This window comes from Pisolithus orientalis (genome assembly GCF_024613125.1).
Source record: "Pisolithus orientalis strain OTSU chromosome Unknown F5J12scaffold_57, whole genome shotgun sequence".
In the NCBI taxonomy this organism is placed as follows: domain Eukaryota; kingdom Fungi; phylum Basidiomycota; class Agaricomycetes; order Boletales; family Pisolithaceae; genus Pisolithus; species Pisolithus orientalis.
This window is the reverse complement of record NW_026260838.1, coordinates 191660-209769: the sequence shown is the minus strand read 5'-3', so window position 1 is coordinate 209769 and position 18110 is coordinate 191660. Positions and strand designations below refer to the sequence as shown.

At 51.0% G+C, this 18110-nt stretch overlaps 5 protein-coding genes across 5 annotated transcripts; all 5 read right to left on the bottom strand.

The window, feature by feature from the left end:
* Positions 1-616: 616 nt before the first annotated feature.
* On the bottom strand, positions 617-5126 carry F5J12DRAFT_862567 (uncharacterized protein). The gene is made up of 20 exons (XM_051746929.1): positions 4930-5126; positions 4848-4872; positions 4664-4792; positions 4505-4582; positions 4303-4446; positions 4118-4254; positions 4008-4056; positions 3765-3952; positions 3636-3717; positions 3055-3561; positions 2893-2991; positions 2527-2838; positions 2389-2462; positions 1886-2336; positions 1639-1795; positions 1531-1573; positions 1258-1481; positions 1051-1192; positions 916-978; positions 617-859 (listed from the first exon to the last, which is right to left on the bottom strand). Exons 1-20 carry the CDS (start codon positions 5068-5070, stop codon positions 758-760), a joined length of 3147 nt encoding a protein of 1048 aa, XP_051595334.1. The 5' UTR covers positions 5071-5126; the 3' UTR covers positions 617-757.
* F5J12DRAFT_862562 (glutathione S-transferase-like protein) lies at positions 5127-6204 on the bottom strand. Its single transcript, XM_051746928.1, has 6 exons — positions 5976-6204; positions 5723-5919; positions 5634-5670; positions 5555-5590; positions 5400-5497; positions 5127-5351 (listed from the first exon to the last, which is right to left on the bottom strand). Exons 1-6 carry the CDS (start codon positions 6144-6146, stop codon positions 5294-5296), a joined length of 597 nt encoding a protein of 198 aa, XP_051595333.1. The 5' UTR covers positions 6147-6204; the 3' UTR covers positions 5127-5293.
* A 2304-nt stretch (positions 6205-8508) lies between these two features.
* Positions 8509-12260, bottom strand: F5J12DRAFT_862553 (uncharacterized protein). The gene is made up of 4 exons (XM_051746927.1): positions 12239-12260; positions 10923-12141; positions 8808-10868; positions 8509-8759 (listed from the first exon to the last, which is right to left on the bottom strand). Exons 2-3 carry the CDS (start codon positions 11904-11906, stop codon positions 8862-8864), a joined length of 2991 nt encoding a protein of 996 aa, XP_051595332.1. The 5' UTR covers positions 11907-12141; positions 12239-12260; the 3' UTR covers positions 8509-8759; positions 8808-8861.
* A 218-nt stretch (positions 12261-12478) lies between these two features.
* Positions 12479-12778, bottom strand: F5J12DRAFT_681966 (uncharacterized protein; the record flags this gene model as incomplete). The annotated part of the gene is made up of 2 exons (XM_051740262.1): positions 12479-12567; positions 12685-12778. Coding segments are annotated over 2 exons (183 nt in total), but the record flags the coding sequence as incomplete, so codon positions are not given.
* A 299-nt stretch (positions 12779-13077) lies between these two features.
* Positions 13078-17174, bottom strand: F5J12DRAFT_862539 (fungal-specific transcription factor domain-containing protein). The gene is made up of 13 exons (XM_051746926.1): positions 16857-17174; positions 16793-16798; positions 16652-16734; positions 16577-16596; positions 16469-16523; positions 16083-16421; positions 15671-16021; positions 15393-15619; positions 15183-15342; positions 14769-15122; positions 14555-14715; positions 13718-14497; positions 13078-13656 (listed from the first exon to the last, which is right to left on the bottom strand). Exons 1-13 carry the CDS (start codon positions 16960-16962, stop codon positions 13542-13544), a joined length of 2757 nt encoding a protein of 918 aa, XP_051595330.1. The 5' UTR covers positions 16963-17174; the 3' UTR covers positions 13078-13541.
* Between the last annotated feature and the right edge of the window lie 936 nt (positions 17175-18110).

The following is an 18110-nucleotide window of genomic DNA, read 5'->3' as shown; positions in this document are numbered from 1 at the left end:
GATCATTATTTCGGAAGCTGGAATCTGCTCCAAGCTTGTCGAAAGGTTGAGATGCCCTTCATGAGCGCTGGCCGTGCAATTGGGTGCGGCTGCAAGACGACATACCGATCTCGATGGTCGCTGCAAATTCAGAGAGGACTGGATTCCCTGTGAGTTCAATCCCAACCAAGGCTACATTAATTGAAGCTGATTAGTCAGGAAGCCAAGTTTGTCCGATTTGACCACAGGGACGACGATGTATTCTGCCTCGTCACCTGGCACTGGATTTAGCTGGGAAAGACAGAACCAGGATGAGGAAGTAAACCTTGAAAAGAATCTACGTTGAATACTTTGTCTTCATGACATAGGTTAGCCGTTTTCAGCTCGTGTTCAATGAGAGCGCGTTGGGCTATACTGACCATTTATTTCCCTAGGGATTACCCAAGTACCAAATCGCAAAACCGTGGCCAAAGGCGGACTGATGGATGAGCCGAGCGAGGGTCAGCGGCTTAGAGCGACAAACCAACCTCACGAAGTCAGTACGTTGGCCACCTCTTGAGTGTCTTAACAAGGTCATGTACATATATAGTACATTTCCAACTGAACCAGGGACGAACTCGTATGTATGTGAAATACATCACAGCCATCCCATGTCACAGGACTTCCATTCTAAGTGTGTCTGTGGTTACCAATACCGATTATACTTGCTATTTGCCTTGTAAAAGGACGAGAGGGGTCGAGGTAAGTGGGGTCGTTAGTCCCGGCCGATCCCCACCCTTCACCGTTTCTCCTTGACAAAGAAATGGAGCATGAAATAGCTCGCTGCTGTAAGCGTCACGAAGAAGATGGCCAAAAGAGAAATGTTGGGCCACCAAAACGACTAACCGCGAGGTCAGCTTGATCAAGACAATCAGTGAAAGAAGTGAAAATACGCACCTGCGCTCGAAGTCCGAATATCGACAAAATAGTGGCAGCTGGAACATCCAATTCGACACCATACTATCAGCAGTAGCAACAGCCAATCAGAATCAAGTATGCGATGAACAACTGGGATGTGCGGTAGCGACGCACCTTGATCTCCTTGAGTTGCAAATACCGCAACTCGTTCACGGCGAGTGCCTCAAAGGCGGCGTGGAAGAATGAAACGGTGTGAAGCCACTGAAGGGCTGGGGTTACTGTCTCACGGTTGACGAGGAGACCCGTAAACAACAGACTAATGCAGCATCATCAAGACGTCAGGACGACACTTAGGTCAGGAATGGGGAAGGATGATCTCACTTGAATAACATGATGAGTGTTCCCACGAGACTACCCACGCTCGTACTTTCGAAAGAAATGGATAGCAACAATATCACGCTCGCCGTGGTTAGGTTGAACAAGACAAGTGTCAGCATAAACTTCCAAAACGCCGGAACGGTAGGCACCAAGCCTACTAGGCCGTAGATGATACCACCGTACACTAGTGGAGGTACAAGTCGCAGCGGAAGTATATCAAAGAGGACCTGGAACAGATTTATTTTCAACAGAAAGCGACAACCAAGTCGAACTAACCTTTGAGGCAAAGTAAGTAAATGTCGAATAATACCCGTTAGCACTGTGCGTGCGTTCCATGAACTTCAGTGTCCTCCACATTCGAACCACCTTCGATGGAACACTTACCGCTCTCGCATGAACAAAATCCTCTCATTCGCAAAGAGGCCGAGGCTCGAGAGACACGAGAATCCAAATAGTGCAAGGGTGAAGAAGAATATGCCAAGGCGGTTTTGGAATCCTGCAATGTCACTTGTAACGTTGTGAAAGAAAAGACCACATATAACTGTCGCAGCGCGACGATCGTCAAGATGTCAGCCCAACGTCGACAACAATAGGTAGAAACGAGAGCAGTGACAAAAAAGTCATGACTTACGCGCAAGTGCGACGCTGCTCGTATAATGAGCCGTCAACAGCGCAGGATCGCGGTACAAATTCTTGAATGCTCTTCCACTTAATATCCTAAACTGCGTTCCCCAGCTCGCGCGCTGTCGGCCGCGTAACATGCTAGTCTCTGCTGCCACATCCCGCATTTCATGCATATCCGTCCGCTCTCCCGAAGCGTTGATTGTGCCATTTGAGGGTACTTCATTGGAGAATCCATGCACCCGATAAACATCGTCAAACTCAGCACGCATAGCTTTCGCTGTTGAGCTAGCTTCGTATAACGCCACCAAATCAGCAAGTTTGTCGGGTACATTAGCGCCAGTACCCTCATCACGAGCGCACCGCACGGCATCGAACATTTGCGATGTCTTCCGTCGAATTGCTGAGGATATGGACAGCCGACGCGAGTTCTGCGATGCGGGCGAAACGCGCGTCTGAAGCTCCGTTTCGTCAGCATCAGAAGCGGACAGCAAGGCACGCTCTTCATCGAACAAAAGTTTCCTCGATGTGAGAGGGGGTAGCAGAATTCGAAGGTGTCTCGATGCAAGCATTCACTGTCAAGTCGACTATGTCCGAAGGTTAGCACATGTAGCAAAATTAATCCATCATGGACAAAATCACAACACTCACTCAAATAATCCGCCATATTGAATCCGACAGGACACTCCTTCCCAATGCTCCCTAGCCATTCTCCTACGCCTTGTTTCTCATTCGTACGTCCTACCAATTGTTCGTCTTCACCAGCTCCGAGACCATCTGTACGAACACCATGCATGGGTCCAGACCATACACAACGCCCTTGTGCCAAGAGGATCAATTCATCGAACAATGCCACGATGCCACTGCGTGGTTGGTGGATCGTGAGGACGACTGTGCGGTTGTACGTGCGTGCAAGATTGGTCAACGCCTCGATGACAGATTGTGCATTGTAGGCGTCAAGGCCTCCACGATAGTTAGAACACGACAGAAACAATCTTCATGATACCCGAAACTTACCACTGGTGGGTTCATCCAAGAACAATATAGAAGGACTGGTAACAAGTTCACAAGCAATAGACACACGTCGTTTCTCTCCGCCCGAAATCGAACGTTTGCCTAAAAGGAGCAATGCAACGATGTCAACTCGCGACCCAACACCCTAGAACAGAGTACACTCACCACTACCGCCTATTCTCTTGCCTGCAATACCGGCAATGCCAAGCTCCTGAAGCGTCCCCATCACTCTCACAACCTTCTCTTCCTCACTCATACTCCTAGGAAGACGTAACAGGGCAGAGTATAACACTGTTTCAAACACTGTGAGCGTGCCCATGAGCGTATCCTCTTGGTCCACGTAACCGCTGACACGACTCATCTCTCCGGGACTCACGGGACGTCCATTGAGCAGCACCATCCCGGATACGGTACCCTTTTTCGATCGATGAGCGAGGATATCGAGCAGGGAAGATTTACCGCTCCCGCTGGCCCCCATGATGGCCGTGAGAGAACCTGGCCGTGCGACGCCATGCACGTCCTTCAGGATGATTTGACCATTAGGTATCGTGTAGGAGATGGAGGAAAAGTTGAGTATGGCAGGGACATGCTCGGGATGAGAAGAGTCAGGGGGAAGGTGAATTGGACCGCCGCCGAACGAATTAGGTCGTGTGTGACCAACATACCATAGACCTAATACCAAAACCGATGCAGAGCGTGTGCAAAAACGTTAACGACGAAACACCATGAAAGGAAGCCGGACGCACCAGCAAGAGCGAGGACGAAAATCAAACCTGCACCTGCGCTACTCAAAGCTACCCATTTCGTATTGTCAGGTTTCGTCGGTCGCTAGTGAATGTGAGCACTGAACCAGACGCTAGCCGCAGTGAATGTACCTGATAACCAGGCACTTGTGAATAATGAAGACATTCACCGCCCTCACAATTCAGTGTGATATAAGCATCTCCGAAGATATCGTTGATAAGCTGATTCATTGCGGGCTCCTCGAAGCGACAGCTGTCACCCGTCTTACAACTGAACTTGGCAGGACCGCGGATCTCCTCGACAAGAAAATCAGATATATCTGCACGAAACGGCTGGTCAGATCTTGTTAAAATAGAGGGGATTAAGTTACTCACCGACACTGCCATCCTCTCCGCACAAGAATCTGCCAGGTATACATTTGCACTTAATATGTTCACATGCATACGTGATGGTATCTGCATCATATCCAGCTTTCTTCTGAGACTGTGCAGGCATCGAGAGCGCAGTAGAAAGATTCCTGTTGTGCGGTCCAAAATTGAAAGGAACAGGTGGACGTTGCATTGTCACAGCTGAATGTCACCTGCGGAGGTCTACCAGGGAGCATGTCGAGAATCTTCCGATCTGAGAACGGTTCCGAATATGCCAGGATAAGAAAGAGAGACAACATACTAGTGATATCACACATCTGGTGATTGTTGAATACCGTCTCTCCACCCTTGTAACATGTCATATTGACAGCCGTTCCATCGTCCACCTCGGCGCGAATGCCTCCGGAGAGAGGGAACCCAGCGCATGCAGCATCGGTCTTGCACACTGAATGAATGACGTAAGACAAACGCAGAACGGTGTGTAGGGAGTGTACGAAATGTACCGTTACAGTTGATTCCTCCCCAGCCATCCTTACACTCGCAAGGCTCATCGCCTCTCAATGTTCTGTGGTCACCGTCCGCTAAGGAAGTCGCACTCTGAGGTGGACATGTCATTAATGCTAAGGCGCTTGGCCGGGTCGAGAGGTGAAGGGGCTACGCACGAGGGACTAGGCAGTCAATGCCTCCCCACCCAGGTGGACACTTGCATTGCCCATCGTATTCGTTGCAGAGACCGAACTGCCCGCACGTAAAAGCGGGCAAAAGACAGTTGAAGCACGGTGGACATTTGTCTAGTAAAGGGTCAGTCAGACGCTCGAGCTCGGACGACGAGAACGCGAAAGCTACCTTTCGAGTCTGAGAATATAGTGGACTGACAGAGACGTTTATCAGGTTATTCCACGACGTCGTAGAGCTTGCAAGTACACACCGATAGATCATAAAGAGACAGAGCGGGGGTTGCTGTACTTGCGCGCCACGTAACATTTCCCGTGCGAGCTGAGACCGTAGTTGAGAATGCTGAAATGAGCCATGTGGAGGCCAGGCTCAATATTATCGCCTTCTGTCGCATGATGAAGCTACAAAATCGCTGAATGACCTCAGTGCTTGCGCTCCTCAACCATCAACTATTAGTTACTAATGATGATTAGTAGGACGGAGAAGGGCATGTGACCACCTTCCATTTCAGGAAACCACGGCCGAAGTATTACATCCTATACCGTTACAGAAGCATTGCCAAATTACTACGGGACATCTACGCCGTCAGTCACTTGAACGTATACACATATTGACTTCTATGCTCCATTCTTCACATCCTGCCAAGCCTGTCGCGACGAAATCGCTTTCCACCACCTTCAAACGACTCAGCAAGTGCGAGACAAGCTGGAGAAGAAATCTCACCTTGCCACATTCGGTCTGTTCTCGAGCACGTTATAACCAAGCTCCTCTATAGCGATCGTCCCATAGGGCAAGTGGAATAGATCAGCTAACGTAACGTCCTTGATTGCCCCAGTCAGACTTCTCATGTGGGGAGTATTTCACTATAAAAGACTCGCCTCCCCGGCCAAGTACGGCTGCTCTCCTAGGATGACCTCGTATGCATCCAATTTGGCGTTCGAGATTATCCAGAAGCACCTTCACCTTGACCTCGTCCGTCTCCATACCTTGGTGTCTTTCCTTCGTAGTGAGGTAATAGTCTAAAGAGCACAGATACCCTGACTCACTTCTTGATGATCTTCTCAAAGGCAAGACCAGAGGCGAAGGGATAGAAATTGAACGCTTCGATCGACGCCGCCTGTTCGAATAGAGCCTCCCCCTTGGCATCCTTGGGGATGAGAGTAGGTGTACCTTGCCCTTCATATTTCTTTGCAAGGTATCGGCAGATCGCTCGAGATTCATACAATATGAAGCCATCATCATCCTGTCTCGAGGAGCTCAATGACTCTCGCTATGATAATCGCAGCGACAAACACCAACGATATAAGGAACCTGACCGAAGGGCTGGAACTGCTTGAATGCAGGTGTTTTGTGCTCGCCCTTGTATACTGCTACGGGCACGAGCTTGTATTGTATTTCCTTTTCATTGCAAACCTCAGCGACGAGCCTGACGGTGGGAGCGACGGCGTGCCCGTAGATTCTGATGACCATGGTGGCGGATAGAAGGCAACTATCTGTTGTACATAAACCCCCACGTCCCCCCCCCCCCCCCTTTTAATGCTTTTGTTGAGTCATCGAGTAATCGATAAGGTAAAGTTCACTGCGGGTTATGGTCGGTGATATGGGTTATTGCGGGCACGATCAAGCCTGCACTATATAATATGGTGCGCGTCACCTACCTGTTTTGTGCAAGCGACAGACTAGAAGACAGGGCCGTCGGGGACGGTAGGCACCTTGTTTACGGATGCCGACATAGATCCCCATAATTTACATGGATCGCGAGATTTCAATGTCTAAAGATCATATACCGCTCATTACTCCGCTGTCAACTTCCCTGTCTCCGCAGCATCTCCCCATCCTCGTTCGCAAGTACACAGCGCAGCAGAGCATTGGCATTGAGCTTGGACGGGCTAAGCCTACAATTCATTGCCGCCATGATTTGAATCGGACTTTGTTTTCGGGAGGATCGCGGTTGCCGAAAAATGTGCGACGAATTTCGGGGTACAGTAACCTTGTAAACAAGGTGATTTTCAAGTAACTGAGTCAAATATGAGTGAGAAAAATTGATCAAATTGGCGGTAGGATCATCAAGTATACGAGCTACCGCCTCTGGAATACGTCTGTGGCTTTTATACTTTGTAGAACTAAACTCCCTGACCTGATTTGGGGCTTCTTTCGCCATCAATCCTGACCTGTATGCTCGCCTCGACCTCGGCTTGAAGAAGATCGAGATTCCTCTCCAATTCATCCCCTTTCAACTCTGAGAGCGAGCTGGAACGACTTGAGTCGAAAGCTTCATAGTCACTGTCCGATGCATCACGTGTGAGATCGACCCCACCAGTGCACTCACAGTCGGAACTGGAGATGAGATCAAGCACGGTCGGAGCGTCATTCGCAGCGGAATGCAGTGCAGGGCCACTACTGATGTCAACTGCTTGACGGTCCACAGGTAGCGCAGTGTATCGTAAGATGTATGCTGATGTAAAGATGACGCTAAACGAGAGAAAGGACTTGGGCGAAAACCTCCGGTGTTCCGGCCCTAGGCTGACCCGAAGATGCCCTTGAGCTGAGCTGTGTGAGTGGGCTGGGGTCCAAACAAGACAGCTTTTAGAGGGCAGCTGTCGAGCTCAACGCGTCGGGCAAACAACCTGAACGTAGGCTGCCCTGCATGGGCTGTGAGAGGGACTGGCGGGAGGGTGCAAAACAAAAACTCTGAGAAAGTGAGCGGACCGACTCTGCCCAGGGAGCAACGCGAGTGGCAGGAGCAAAAGACTTCGCTTCCGCTACTGAAATCTCCATCTATTTTTTCTTTTCGGTACTAGGACTAGGTTGCCCAATCCTCATACGACTGGATAGATTGGACTTCTGTAAAGTCACATCAGAGGCCACAACAGCAGCACAGCGCCGTTTTGCGCCACTTAAAAGATGACGTATCGGTACGGACGTCCTTCTGCATTTTCCTAGGTGGTACCAAAGTTGCTCGGGTCATCTGGTAAGCCTACGACTTTGACTCCTATATGATATCCGAGCTGGGGTGCCGGCGGGAAGAAGTAAGGGCATTGAAGCTGTGGAACGACGACTAGGAAGTCGCAGCCGTAGCTGCATCGTATAAAGAGAACGTAAAATTCCCTTGGTCAAGACTCCGAGGAAATGGTCGCGACTTCAGGAATGCCAACCTTGATGAGGTGCAGGAGTTTCTGGGACGAGAAGATGCTAGAAGCGCCCAATCCTCTGCCTGATGTATGCTACATCAAAAAGCCGCAGATCTGGAAGTACGCTGTGGATGCTTAGCTGCTGAACTGGAGGAAGATGTCAGCGTTGTCGATGCAACTATGTAGAACCCCCAAAGTCCCTGACCTTACCCAAATAAAAGACGACATCATCTACGTGTTTCAATGCGATGGAACGACGCAGACTTTAAGATCCTACCCCCACGATAACATTGCCAAGTACTATGGCTGCATCCGCAAATGTGGTCGTCATTCCTCAGGAATGTGTCTTACATAAATGCTACAACCGCAGCCTTTAAGACACCGGGGTACGTTACTACGCCCAAACCGGGAGATTTGAAATGGGAAAAGGACTTCTGCCTGTCGGATATTATTGAAGAGGAGATAAAGGAAGCGTTGCCACCGTTCAGTAGAGTGGAGCAGACCACCGTCAATCGATCTTCATTGCTTATGCAGAATTTCCACAGGCACTAGCCGAACTGTTCTAGCCAAAGGCGGAGGGACACTCACCCCATGTACAGAAGTATCATCCAAAAGCAAGCTTCGGTACAGTGCACAGCTCGCCTCCATTGCGATAGTTTCTGAACACACCTCCAACTCAGATCAAAGTCGAATGGGATCGTCCCGTATTCGATGTACGCCTACACCCAGATTATATACGCATTAATACTGTCAGAACTAATTTTACACGGTAGTTGACAAGATAATAAACATGCATTGTCATGCCTAATGCTTGCGATCGAGATGTTAGTCGAAGGAGGATAGACAAGAACCAAAGATTGGAAGCAAGAGACTCGCAGAGATAGCCAAAAATGATCGAGTACGCACAATCATGGGGTGGAGTCAACGCAGTTGGGAGGGCGCCGACGCAGAACTGGGGGAGATAGTTTAGAAGAGAAACATAAGGGAAGGATACACTTACTCCCATACAGCCTAGGACACACCAAAAGCAAAAGAAATCCGGGGAAGTAACACGTCACCACCCTGCAAAATGATAGTCATCCGACCACGTCCAATTCCTCAATAACGTTCTCCTCCCCTCCCTGTCGTCGGTCCCATTCACGTTTCCGCGTGTCCGGTTAGGATCACCCTGAGCACCCGTGTGCATGGGGGACTCAGAAGTTGTCGTGGTCATTCTCGCACGACGGGCGGCAACAGCGGGATTTTGGGTGCTACTAACTTGTCGCTCCCACAGCAGTTGTCTCCGCATGCTTTCGGACAATTCTGTCCTGAGCATCCTCCTTCTCGTTGTGCGAGGTGTCATCGGTGGTGCAGGTGGAGGAAGGTTGTATGGGTGCCCAAGTGGAATTGGCGTCGGCGCAGCCATCGTCACCGCGTTCGTTGTGATCGCCGGGCCATCAGGTGTATAATCGACAGCTCCAACTAAATGGTCGTTCCCGTAGGCTTTCGCTCCACCACTTCTCCCACTCACCGACTCCCGCTGTAGCTGCCGTTGCTGGGAAGACGAAGACCGACGCAACATCAATGCTTGGAGTTTTTCCTGGGCTACACTCTTCGAAACTTGAATCCGATCATCCTCGTTCTCTTCCCCACTGTCATCCTCCATCTCCTCCTCCCGTGGTCGACCCTTGGGACGGTACCCACCACACCCCTTCTCATTCCTACCTAAATTTTCGCTGATCACTGGCTTGCGTACAGCAGATGCCGTAGGCTTCGAGCTACTGATCGCTGTTACCTGAGCAGCCATTGGAAGCGCAACAGCACTCTTGCTGGTCGAGAGACGTGTTGGCGGTGCCGCGAACGCACTATGACTCCTCTGCGGAGGAACTGCCTGGAAAGACTGATTGGCGTGGTGCTGCCTCTGACCCTGTACCTGCACATCAGCCCGGGTCATCCTCAAGTTCGTCGTTACAATGTCCTGAGATGATCGAGTGGTCCGGTCCGGATGTCCAGGTGGGAAGAGTGCAGGATTCAGAAGCTGAGATAATAAACCTGACTGCGTCCTGTTCAAGTTCGAGTACGACCGCCGTGGGACTTTCGTGAAGAACTCTCGTTGGCGTTGCGCCTCGAGCGCTGCTTCACGAAGACGAATCTCTTCTTCTGCAGCCTTGGATATAGCGCTAGCGGACTTGCCAAGACATTTGGTTTTACCTGCACCTCCATGGTGCTGCTGTTGCTGCCTGAGCCTGCCAGCATCCTTCGATTGAGTATGCTCTTCCATATCCTCTGACGCCCATCCAGAGTCAGATCCGTCTGTCGTCTCGTACTCCTCCTCCGAGGTGGCTACCACAATCGTCCTCCGTCCTTGTTGCTGCTGCGCCCCGTTTGGCTGGTTATTAATAGCATTAGTGCTCCCTGCCGTATTGGCGTTACTGTCACCGTAACCAGTAATGATATCGTTCTGTGGAGTAGAATCGTTCTGAGCACTAGGCACTTTAATTGTCGGTTCAGCGGAAAGCGTAGAAGGAAGCTGGATAGGAACGTTGGACGTCGAATCTTTCATCAGCGCTTGCGCTTGAGCGTTGGCAGCACCGTTGACTGGTCCATACGCAACTGGCACGTACATTGGTGCATTCGTTGATTGCGTGGACTTAGATCCACCAGAAGACCCAGAGCCAATATTGAACGACGCTTTGTGGTGTTGCTGCTGCGAGTGAAGTTGAGGCATACGACGTTCCACAACCTGCCCTGCCGATCGCTTCTGCATCACCGGCACCGCATGACCGTGTCCTTGAAGCCCAACACCGTGTTTGGCCGAATGTGCCCGCTTCAGGCGTACCACCTGTGCCCTGCCAGCCGCCGTTCCCACTCTGCCTTTTTTCCCGCGCAGAGACGTGTTATTCGTCGCAGCAGACACGGACCGTTTGTCACGTTCGTCGTCGTCGTTGTCATATTCGCTGTCGCCCTCGCTATGCTCAGCCACAGCCCTTCTATGCTCTTTCGCACCAATTTTCGCCGTCGTAACCTGCATATGAGAGGGGTGAGCGTGGCGACTTTGTCGGGTTCCTGCGCTATCACTCCTCTGTGAAGAGCTGTTATCCCCCCTCGCTCGATAAACCAACTCGCCCCCACTCACAGGAGAAGATGCGTCCCGATTGCTACCCTGCTGACGTCGACGATCGCGCCCGTCATCTCCATCAGGGGATACGTCATCCGGTGAGTGTTGTAAGAAGAACCGCCGAGATTCGCTCGGTGTATTGGGCATACCCGCACTAGCGTTGACGTCATCCGGTGGATTAGCGGGTTGAGCCAAAACTTCGACAAAAGTAGCAACGGGAGCCGAATTCTTTGGCCCGGGCACCAATGGTCGTGATGGCTCTGACACTCGATCATTACCCCGTGGCCTACCACGGGCCGCGGCCATCGGTAGTGGTAGTGACAGATGTGTCGGCTTAGAAACCTGCATCCTTCCCACCTCGTCATCGATGGTAGAATCAAAAGAGACGTTGACAGAAGTGGCACCACCACCAACACTACCACCACCGCCTAGGATGGGCGTGGTAGGTGGTGTAGGATGGGGAGTTGGGTTGACGACGATAACACGAGGGTATGCGTTTGCTGTCACGTTGCCTGAAGCAGTATTAGTTCCGGCTTTATCACCGATGGTAGTGGATGAGGGAGGGGGCTGGAATTTAACAGAGGGCACTTGGGGTGGGGGGAGCAAGTCTCTGGCTTCGCGCTGCTCATCGGTGTCCGATAACGCTGTCACCTGTGCTTTGACATGGGACGATAGTGATTGTGACATAGACGGGGTCGAAGGTGTACAAGTCAGCGAAATTGATGTCGCATGCGATGTAAATAGCGGTGAGGCGGAAATATGTGGCGCTGATATCGGTGTTGGTGTCATTGATTGCTCGTACGGTGTTCGTGAAGTATGCGACAGTGCTGGGGAGAGAGGTGGTTCCGGATATAGCATTGGTGGAGACATGGCTGACCGGCGTGGTTTGGGTATGTGTAGATGATTCGGCAGCATCTCGATGATGACGCGACCGACGCAATGGGACTTGATACTCCTTGTGAGTGTTGTGCTCGTCGACGCCATCTCTGTTGCTGTCGCCATCGTCGTGGTATTTACGACGAGTGGATACGCCGATGAGAAAGTATCAGGTGTGGCCGCCACCTGATCTCGATTCCCATCAGTACCTGGTGAAGGGAGACCCAAAATGGAAACGAGGACTCCTGGCGCTCCTGCCACCCCGCATTACACATCCAGATTTGGTATAGCATGCCACGTCGACAAGTCGTGACAGCAGCGGGGATTATTGAATGTTCACGTCACATGAAGGACCAAAGACATAAGGAAATCAGTCAATACCCCATTCAGGACGTAGAAAGGGAAGCAACCAGCAATGACCCCGTCCTGGGGCCCAATCACTTGCTGCGGGACTCACCTGCACGAGGCACAACATGTGATTGCCTAGGAGACGGTGCAACAACGTCGGTGGTGGCAAGCGTGATACCACCGCTCGGATGGAGAGCGGAACCGGCGAGTTCGGGAGGGGCAGGCGAAGACCGTCCCGAATCCTCCGGCCGATTAGGCGTCATCGACACGGGGGTGAGCGGCTGATAAGCCGTAGGGCATGTTGCAGAGGCTGACGAGGAGTGTCCCTGCTGACCACGGGCTTGAGCCTGAGCCTGGGCAAGCTCGCGATGCCACAATCGCCAGGAGATGTTTTCCAGCCTCCGCCCATCCTGAAGGGACTCTTTGCATTTCGTGAACACTGAATTGGTAGGGTGTCGTCGTCATCAAGTAGCATTGGGAAGTACGGTGACGATGTAAGAAAGAAACACAGCAATCAGAAACCGAGTTGAAGCATAGCGTGAAGACGGATACTCACGAGTCCACAGTCCAGTGAGAGCATCGTGCCCTTGGAGATCCTTCACCGCGTCCGCCGTAACAGAAAGTACGGGAGCTGGGAAGCTCGTCAACATCTCTCAAAACGAGGGTCTTGAAGTATCCCTCGTCCTAGTTAGAATGGTATCTCAAGACGAGTCGAAACGGCGGGCGACTGGCAGTCCACAAAGCGATACGTACCACCGTCCGAGGTATAAAGTGGTTGACAACCGTACAACTCGGACCCTCCCCAGGCCGGGTGAAAGCTTGACCCAAACAGGCTGTACACGTCCCTGAGGAAAACAATGCCCAATTCTACCAACTGTACGGGACAAATTGAGCAGGACCACCCCGGATCACGCACACGTCTGGCAGTGAAAACTTGAAACCCGAAACGTAGTAACGACCACCCGTTACGTGAAATCGGAAAAACTGCTCTGCCCCACAAAAAAAAAAACATAAACACAAGTTTCACTGATCCTCATTGATCATACTCTCAACGTATTTGAAATCAGCATTCTTTCACTGGGGTTGAGCCCTACACCTGCGGGGCACTATTATCCTACTAATTTATCTTACGATAGATAGACAAAGGTGTGGATGTCCAAACAACAGATATATACTTTCGACAAGTGAAGTAGTAAATCAATATGCGGAGAGGCTGCACCGGTAATAAACAATAGAACCTAAGCTACGCGGAGAGATCCGGGAAAGAGAGGGAAGGTCCAAAAGATACAGTACTAGTGTGAATCAGTCGAATAAAGACATGTCAAGTATGCTGTAGGGTTAAGAATGTATGCTCAAAGAACATACCCATTCGACATTGGGTATGGACGGCTTTGACAGTGTTCTCGAGTCCATTCACTCGGACAGTGTCAAGCTTCTGTCCAGACATCGATGGTCATGTCTCGACATGGGTGCATGGGTGCTAGCGACACCCGATACATTATTTATATACAGACCCCAATCGCTGACCCTGTGCAAGAATCAAAGTAAACTCCATCCATACCTAACGGAAGCAAAAGTGAAACACGCACTCGAAACCGCTTGGTGCAGTTGACCACATAGCAATTGTGTCCTGATCCACGACATGATGAGAGTTGCCTCCGGCAACCTGTCCTAGTATCGGCGGCTGCAGAAGTGAAGGGCGATGTTGTGCGTGCCCTTGGGGATGATGTATATCGGACGCATCCAAGTCCATATGGTAACCGCTGGTGGAGTCCCCTCCACAGCCATCACCTTCATAGAACCCAGATGGTGGCGAAGGAGGATGATGTCGCGAAACATCGTACGTAAACCCGCCCGTAGAATCACCATACAAATGATCGTTCAAGGGGTACGATGCCGGAGGTCCATGAGATGGTAGAGCTGGAGGGTACGGTCCCGCACCTGACACTCCGTATTGCGTAGATGGGTGCTCTGCACTACCGACATGATGATCCGGAGGGGCATGGTGATGGATAGTATGTTGAGGGTACCACATACCCGTAGACGAGTCTGGGTGGCCGTGCGGAGCATGTGTTTGCAAACCCGGCACGGAGAAATTGACGTGTCCATGTACGGGCAACCGTCCTAGATCATTACTGTATACTGGCAAGTTCGCCACTGGGGCTGCGTAATGCCGAGACGTCGGAGAACCAGTCCTGTGGACACGTCGAGAGCCTGCGATCATGCGTGGACCATCATGAGACTGTGCAGAGGAATGGGTTGAGCAAGGGCTTGCGCTGTCTGAATCTCGCTCGCGTTTGACTCCACCTGTTGGGCTGGGTTGTGGTGGGGGGAGATCCCCTGCTGATGCCAGTTCACAAAGGACATCCCTAGAAGGTGGGGAAGACGAAGTTAGCCGTGTTGTAGACACGTCTGCATCAACGCACCGGAGACGACCTGCACTATGCCACCGCTCTTCACACATCTGCAGAAAAGCCATACACTTGTGCACGTCAGCCATCTCTTTCGCTGGATCTGTCGAAAGGCCGGATCGCTTGCCGCCCCAGATGTTTAGTAGAAGAACGATACCGGCAGTGAAGGCGGGCATCTAGCACGTGCAGCTAGAATCGAATATAAATGGGGATCCGGACGACCACTCACCGTCAAGTATGGATGAGGTATATTAGAACGTCTTCTGTAGATATCAAGCACATGGCTACATGACCGCGCCGCATTTGTACAGATCGCCAACGAAGGGAAAGATAACACTGACGGCCGCCGAGGCGAGGGGATGAACGGCCTATGAATGAGTATCTGCAGCTGATAGTAGCTGGCATAGAGGACACATGACTGTGAGAAAAAGGGTATGCCGACATCCCTGTTGGGGTCCCATCGAAGGTGATCAGGAACAGCATCTACCCATTTATTCATCGCCGAGTCGAGCTCTGCTACGACGCGTTCTTCCCACTGAGGACCTTTGCTACCAAAAACAACTTTGTGTTTGCTTATGGAGTACTGACCACAACCGCTTTAGATCAGCTGGGTCTAGCAATGAGACGATCATTAAGGACGTACGATAGTCCGCAGAGCGAATGCTTGAATGTGATATAGCTTAAGGTAATTTATGAAGAAGGATATAGTACATGGTTTATTTTCGGGCTGTTTGAAAGCCAGTTCAGGATCCGGGTGTTCCCAATATTCGTCGTCGCACTCCACAGGGAGGTCGATATCAAAGCTATGTGATCCTCTATCAGAGAGGGAGAGAAACCCCAAGAAGTAACTTACTCCTCTTCTTGAATTGCACAGGGGCGGCCGAGAGAGACGCTCGTAACGCGATCCACAGTAACCAAGGCCCAGAATGCACGTTTCCAGAGCTCGCCGTCGACAGTCAACGCAGTGTTGTAGACCTTCTTCCGGTGTGCTCCGACATCTTGGGCAAGTCGAATACCAATGCCCACAATCGTCCAGCAAGCTTGGGGCGCTGAGGTCCCTTGCAGGTAAATAGAAGCCAGCTGAGTTATTAAAGTGAACAAGTGCCACGGGGAGCCGGTTCGACGACGTACACAGTAGACTTGGAGGTCTTCCAGAGCCGGAGGGGCAAGGAGAGTCTTTCTGATTACCGGTACTTGCTCAAAATACTTCCAACCAGCTGAGTGAGAAAAGCCTCCCTCGACAAAAACCCGGGGATCGCAAGAATACCGTGAGCCATTTGCGCAGACGAGGAGGTATACGGAACCAAATGCATGGTCCCGCAAGTGGTGCCTGGCCCGCAGCTTCTGCTCGAATGTTGGACGGTGAAGCAATGGGAGCAGATGATTCATGTGCGCAAAGTAGAGATCGACAAGAGCCAGACCCAAGTCGTCATCGGGGAATTCAAACTCGGGGTCTGTCATCATCATCGCTCGCTCCTCCCACTGAATAATGAGTGCATTATGAGCCGAAAAATGGAAAGAAAATAAACAAAGTGATAAATACAGGATTAATGGTCCGCAATTCGGGACGAACCGCTTCCTTCAGTCGTTCCGTGCCGGGAATGTCGTCACCGTTATATTCCATCTTGAGATCGATAGCCTTCTGGATGAGCATAGGACCGCTGGATTTGCCAAAGTAACGCATGGAGTTAGGATGCATAGTGAGCGAGGCAAAGTTCTCTCCAAGGGTCGACGCGATGGAGTCTTCGTCTTCTTGGACGACGTCCTCTATCGAAGTCTGCGCAAAAAGAGATGGTGAGGTGTTGTTCGTGCCCTTGGTCCATGAATCTCGATCTATCCGACCACCACCTAACTCTTGAGTGAAGTCAGCATCTGGGCATACCTAACCCAAAAGGTAAGCAAGCAAACGGCACGAAGCAGAAATCATGCCTTCTGCAGGAGCTTTTCCATTTTCTCCAGTCGGTTCTCAAGGCTCTCGACGTAGCTGAACACGAACAAGGTCAGCCGGGTGAATGAGTGCGTCACAGATAAACGAACCCCTTTGGCGGACCCCGTTTCTGCTCAAGCCAAGGGTAAATTAAAAGGTTACGAAAAGGGCAGGAGAACAAGTACCCTTGCAACCTCGAGGTAGGTGCACTCAAAGCTGTACGCTATGCAGTTCGAACATTTATTTCCTGGCATTTGACTTCCATCACCTACATCATGTTCAGCAATGTGAGCACCCCCATGAGGTGGGGAAACACATGTACTTACATCGAACTGTGGAGGCAGATCACGTTAGCAGGTGAGGGTGAGGGCATGGGGGGTAGATACGTACTCTTCTTGCGTCTACATATGTCACAGGCCCTTTGAACGCGTCTCTTCTTTGATTCTGGGAGGGTGGGGTGTCCTCCATCGTTGTAATCCTCCTCCTGTGACGACATGAAGATAAGAGGAAGGGGAAGGCGGTGGAAAGGTAGCAATGGAAGGGGACCAGAAGGCCGACTTGATTAAGTACGCACTGGCAATGCCGCAAGGTATGTTTCTGGCAGTAGCTTCGTAAAATGCAGGGTGGTAGACACAGCTTCACCACTGGCGCCAGAAGGGTAGCGTGCGGCCACTGCCGATACGACAAAAAACTTCTCACAGATCCCTAACTTTGGCATTTTCTGAATCTCCTTTCAATGACTTTTCATCACACATAAAGTTTGATTTGAACCCTCGGCCACGCTTTGGTAATATCTAGTGGTGGCCACCTGTCGAATAGTCTTACTGATGGTGAAACTCCTAGTCGGTTCCGAACTCTACGCTACTTTTGACGTACTGGGCAAATATTTTGCCATGACAAGAGTTCTGGCTCTTGCGGGAGATAGTCCCCCTCGTAGCAGAGTCAGTACAGAATCGGTAGGATTGGCTGACGGACGCCCATCTTGAAAAATGCGCCGATGCCGCCTTCCTCCTTGGAGTCAGGTAACTCAGGTTCACTCGCGGCATGGCACGACCTCCGCATCAACTCTCCCTGATGGGGGTCAGTTCCCAAAGTTCAAATTACTGCACCTGAACTCTGGTAAGCACAGCTTCAAGTGCCATTGACGCGCACGCGTGACCCACGTGGACGGGGCAACATCTTAAGGTTCTGACTAGATTACATCGTAGATCGCGACAGAAGACAGTGTCAGGCGAAATCCTACAAACATGACCCAAAAAATAGGAGCCTATCTGGTTCTCCGACATCCCCAATTGGCTCGCGTGGGCACTTTATAGAGCCTCTGGTAGCGCTTCAATGATACTCCTGCAAAGATAAGTACTACAGTGTATACTTAAATACTAAATTTCTTCCCTGACTAAGTGCTAATTCCTATGACCGACACTCGCCACGCAATCGTTACCTTCCCATTGGACATAACCCCATGAAATTCACAACCTAAATCGACACGTTTTAGCCGATGTACGCAATCATCCTCAGCTGGCAAATTATTTTTCGTTTCCGCAACAGCATGGACTAGGTTCACTGGACTCACGATGATGCTGCCCACGGTAGTGCATGATCCCTGTTGATCTAGAACCTTCATGCTGCGCATGCCACGCAGGA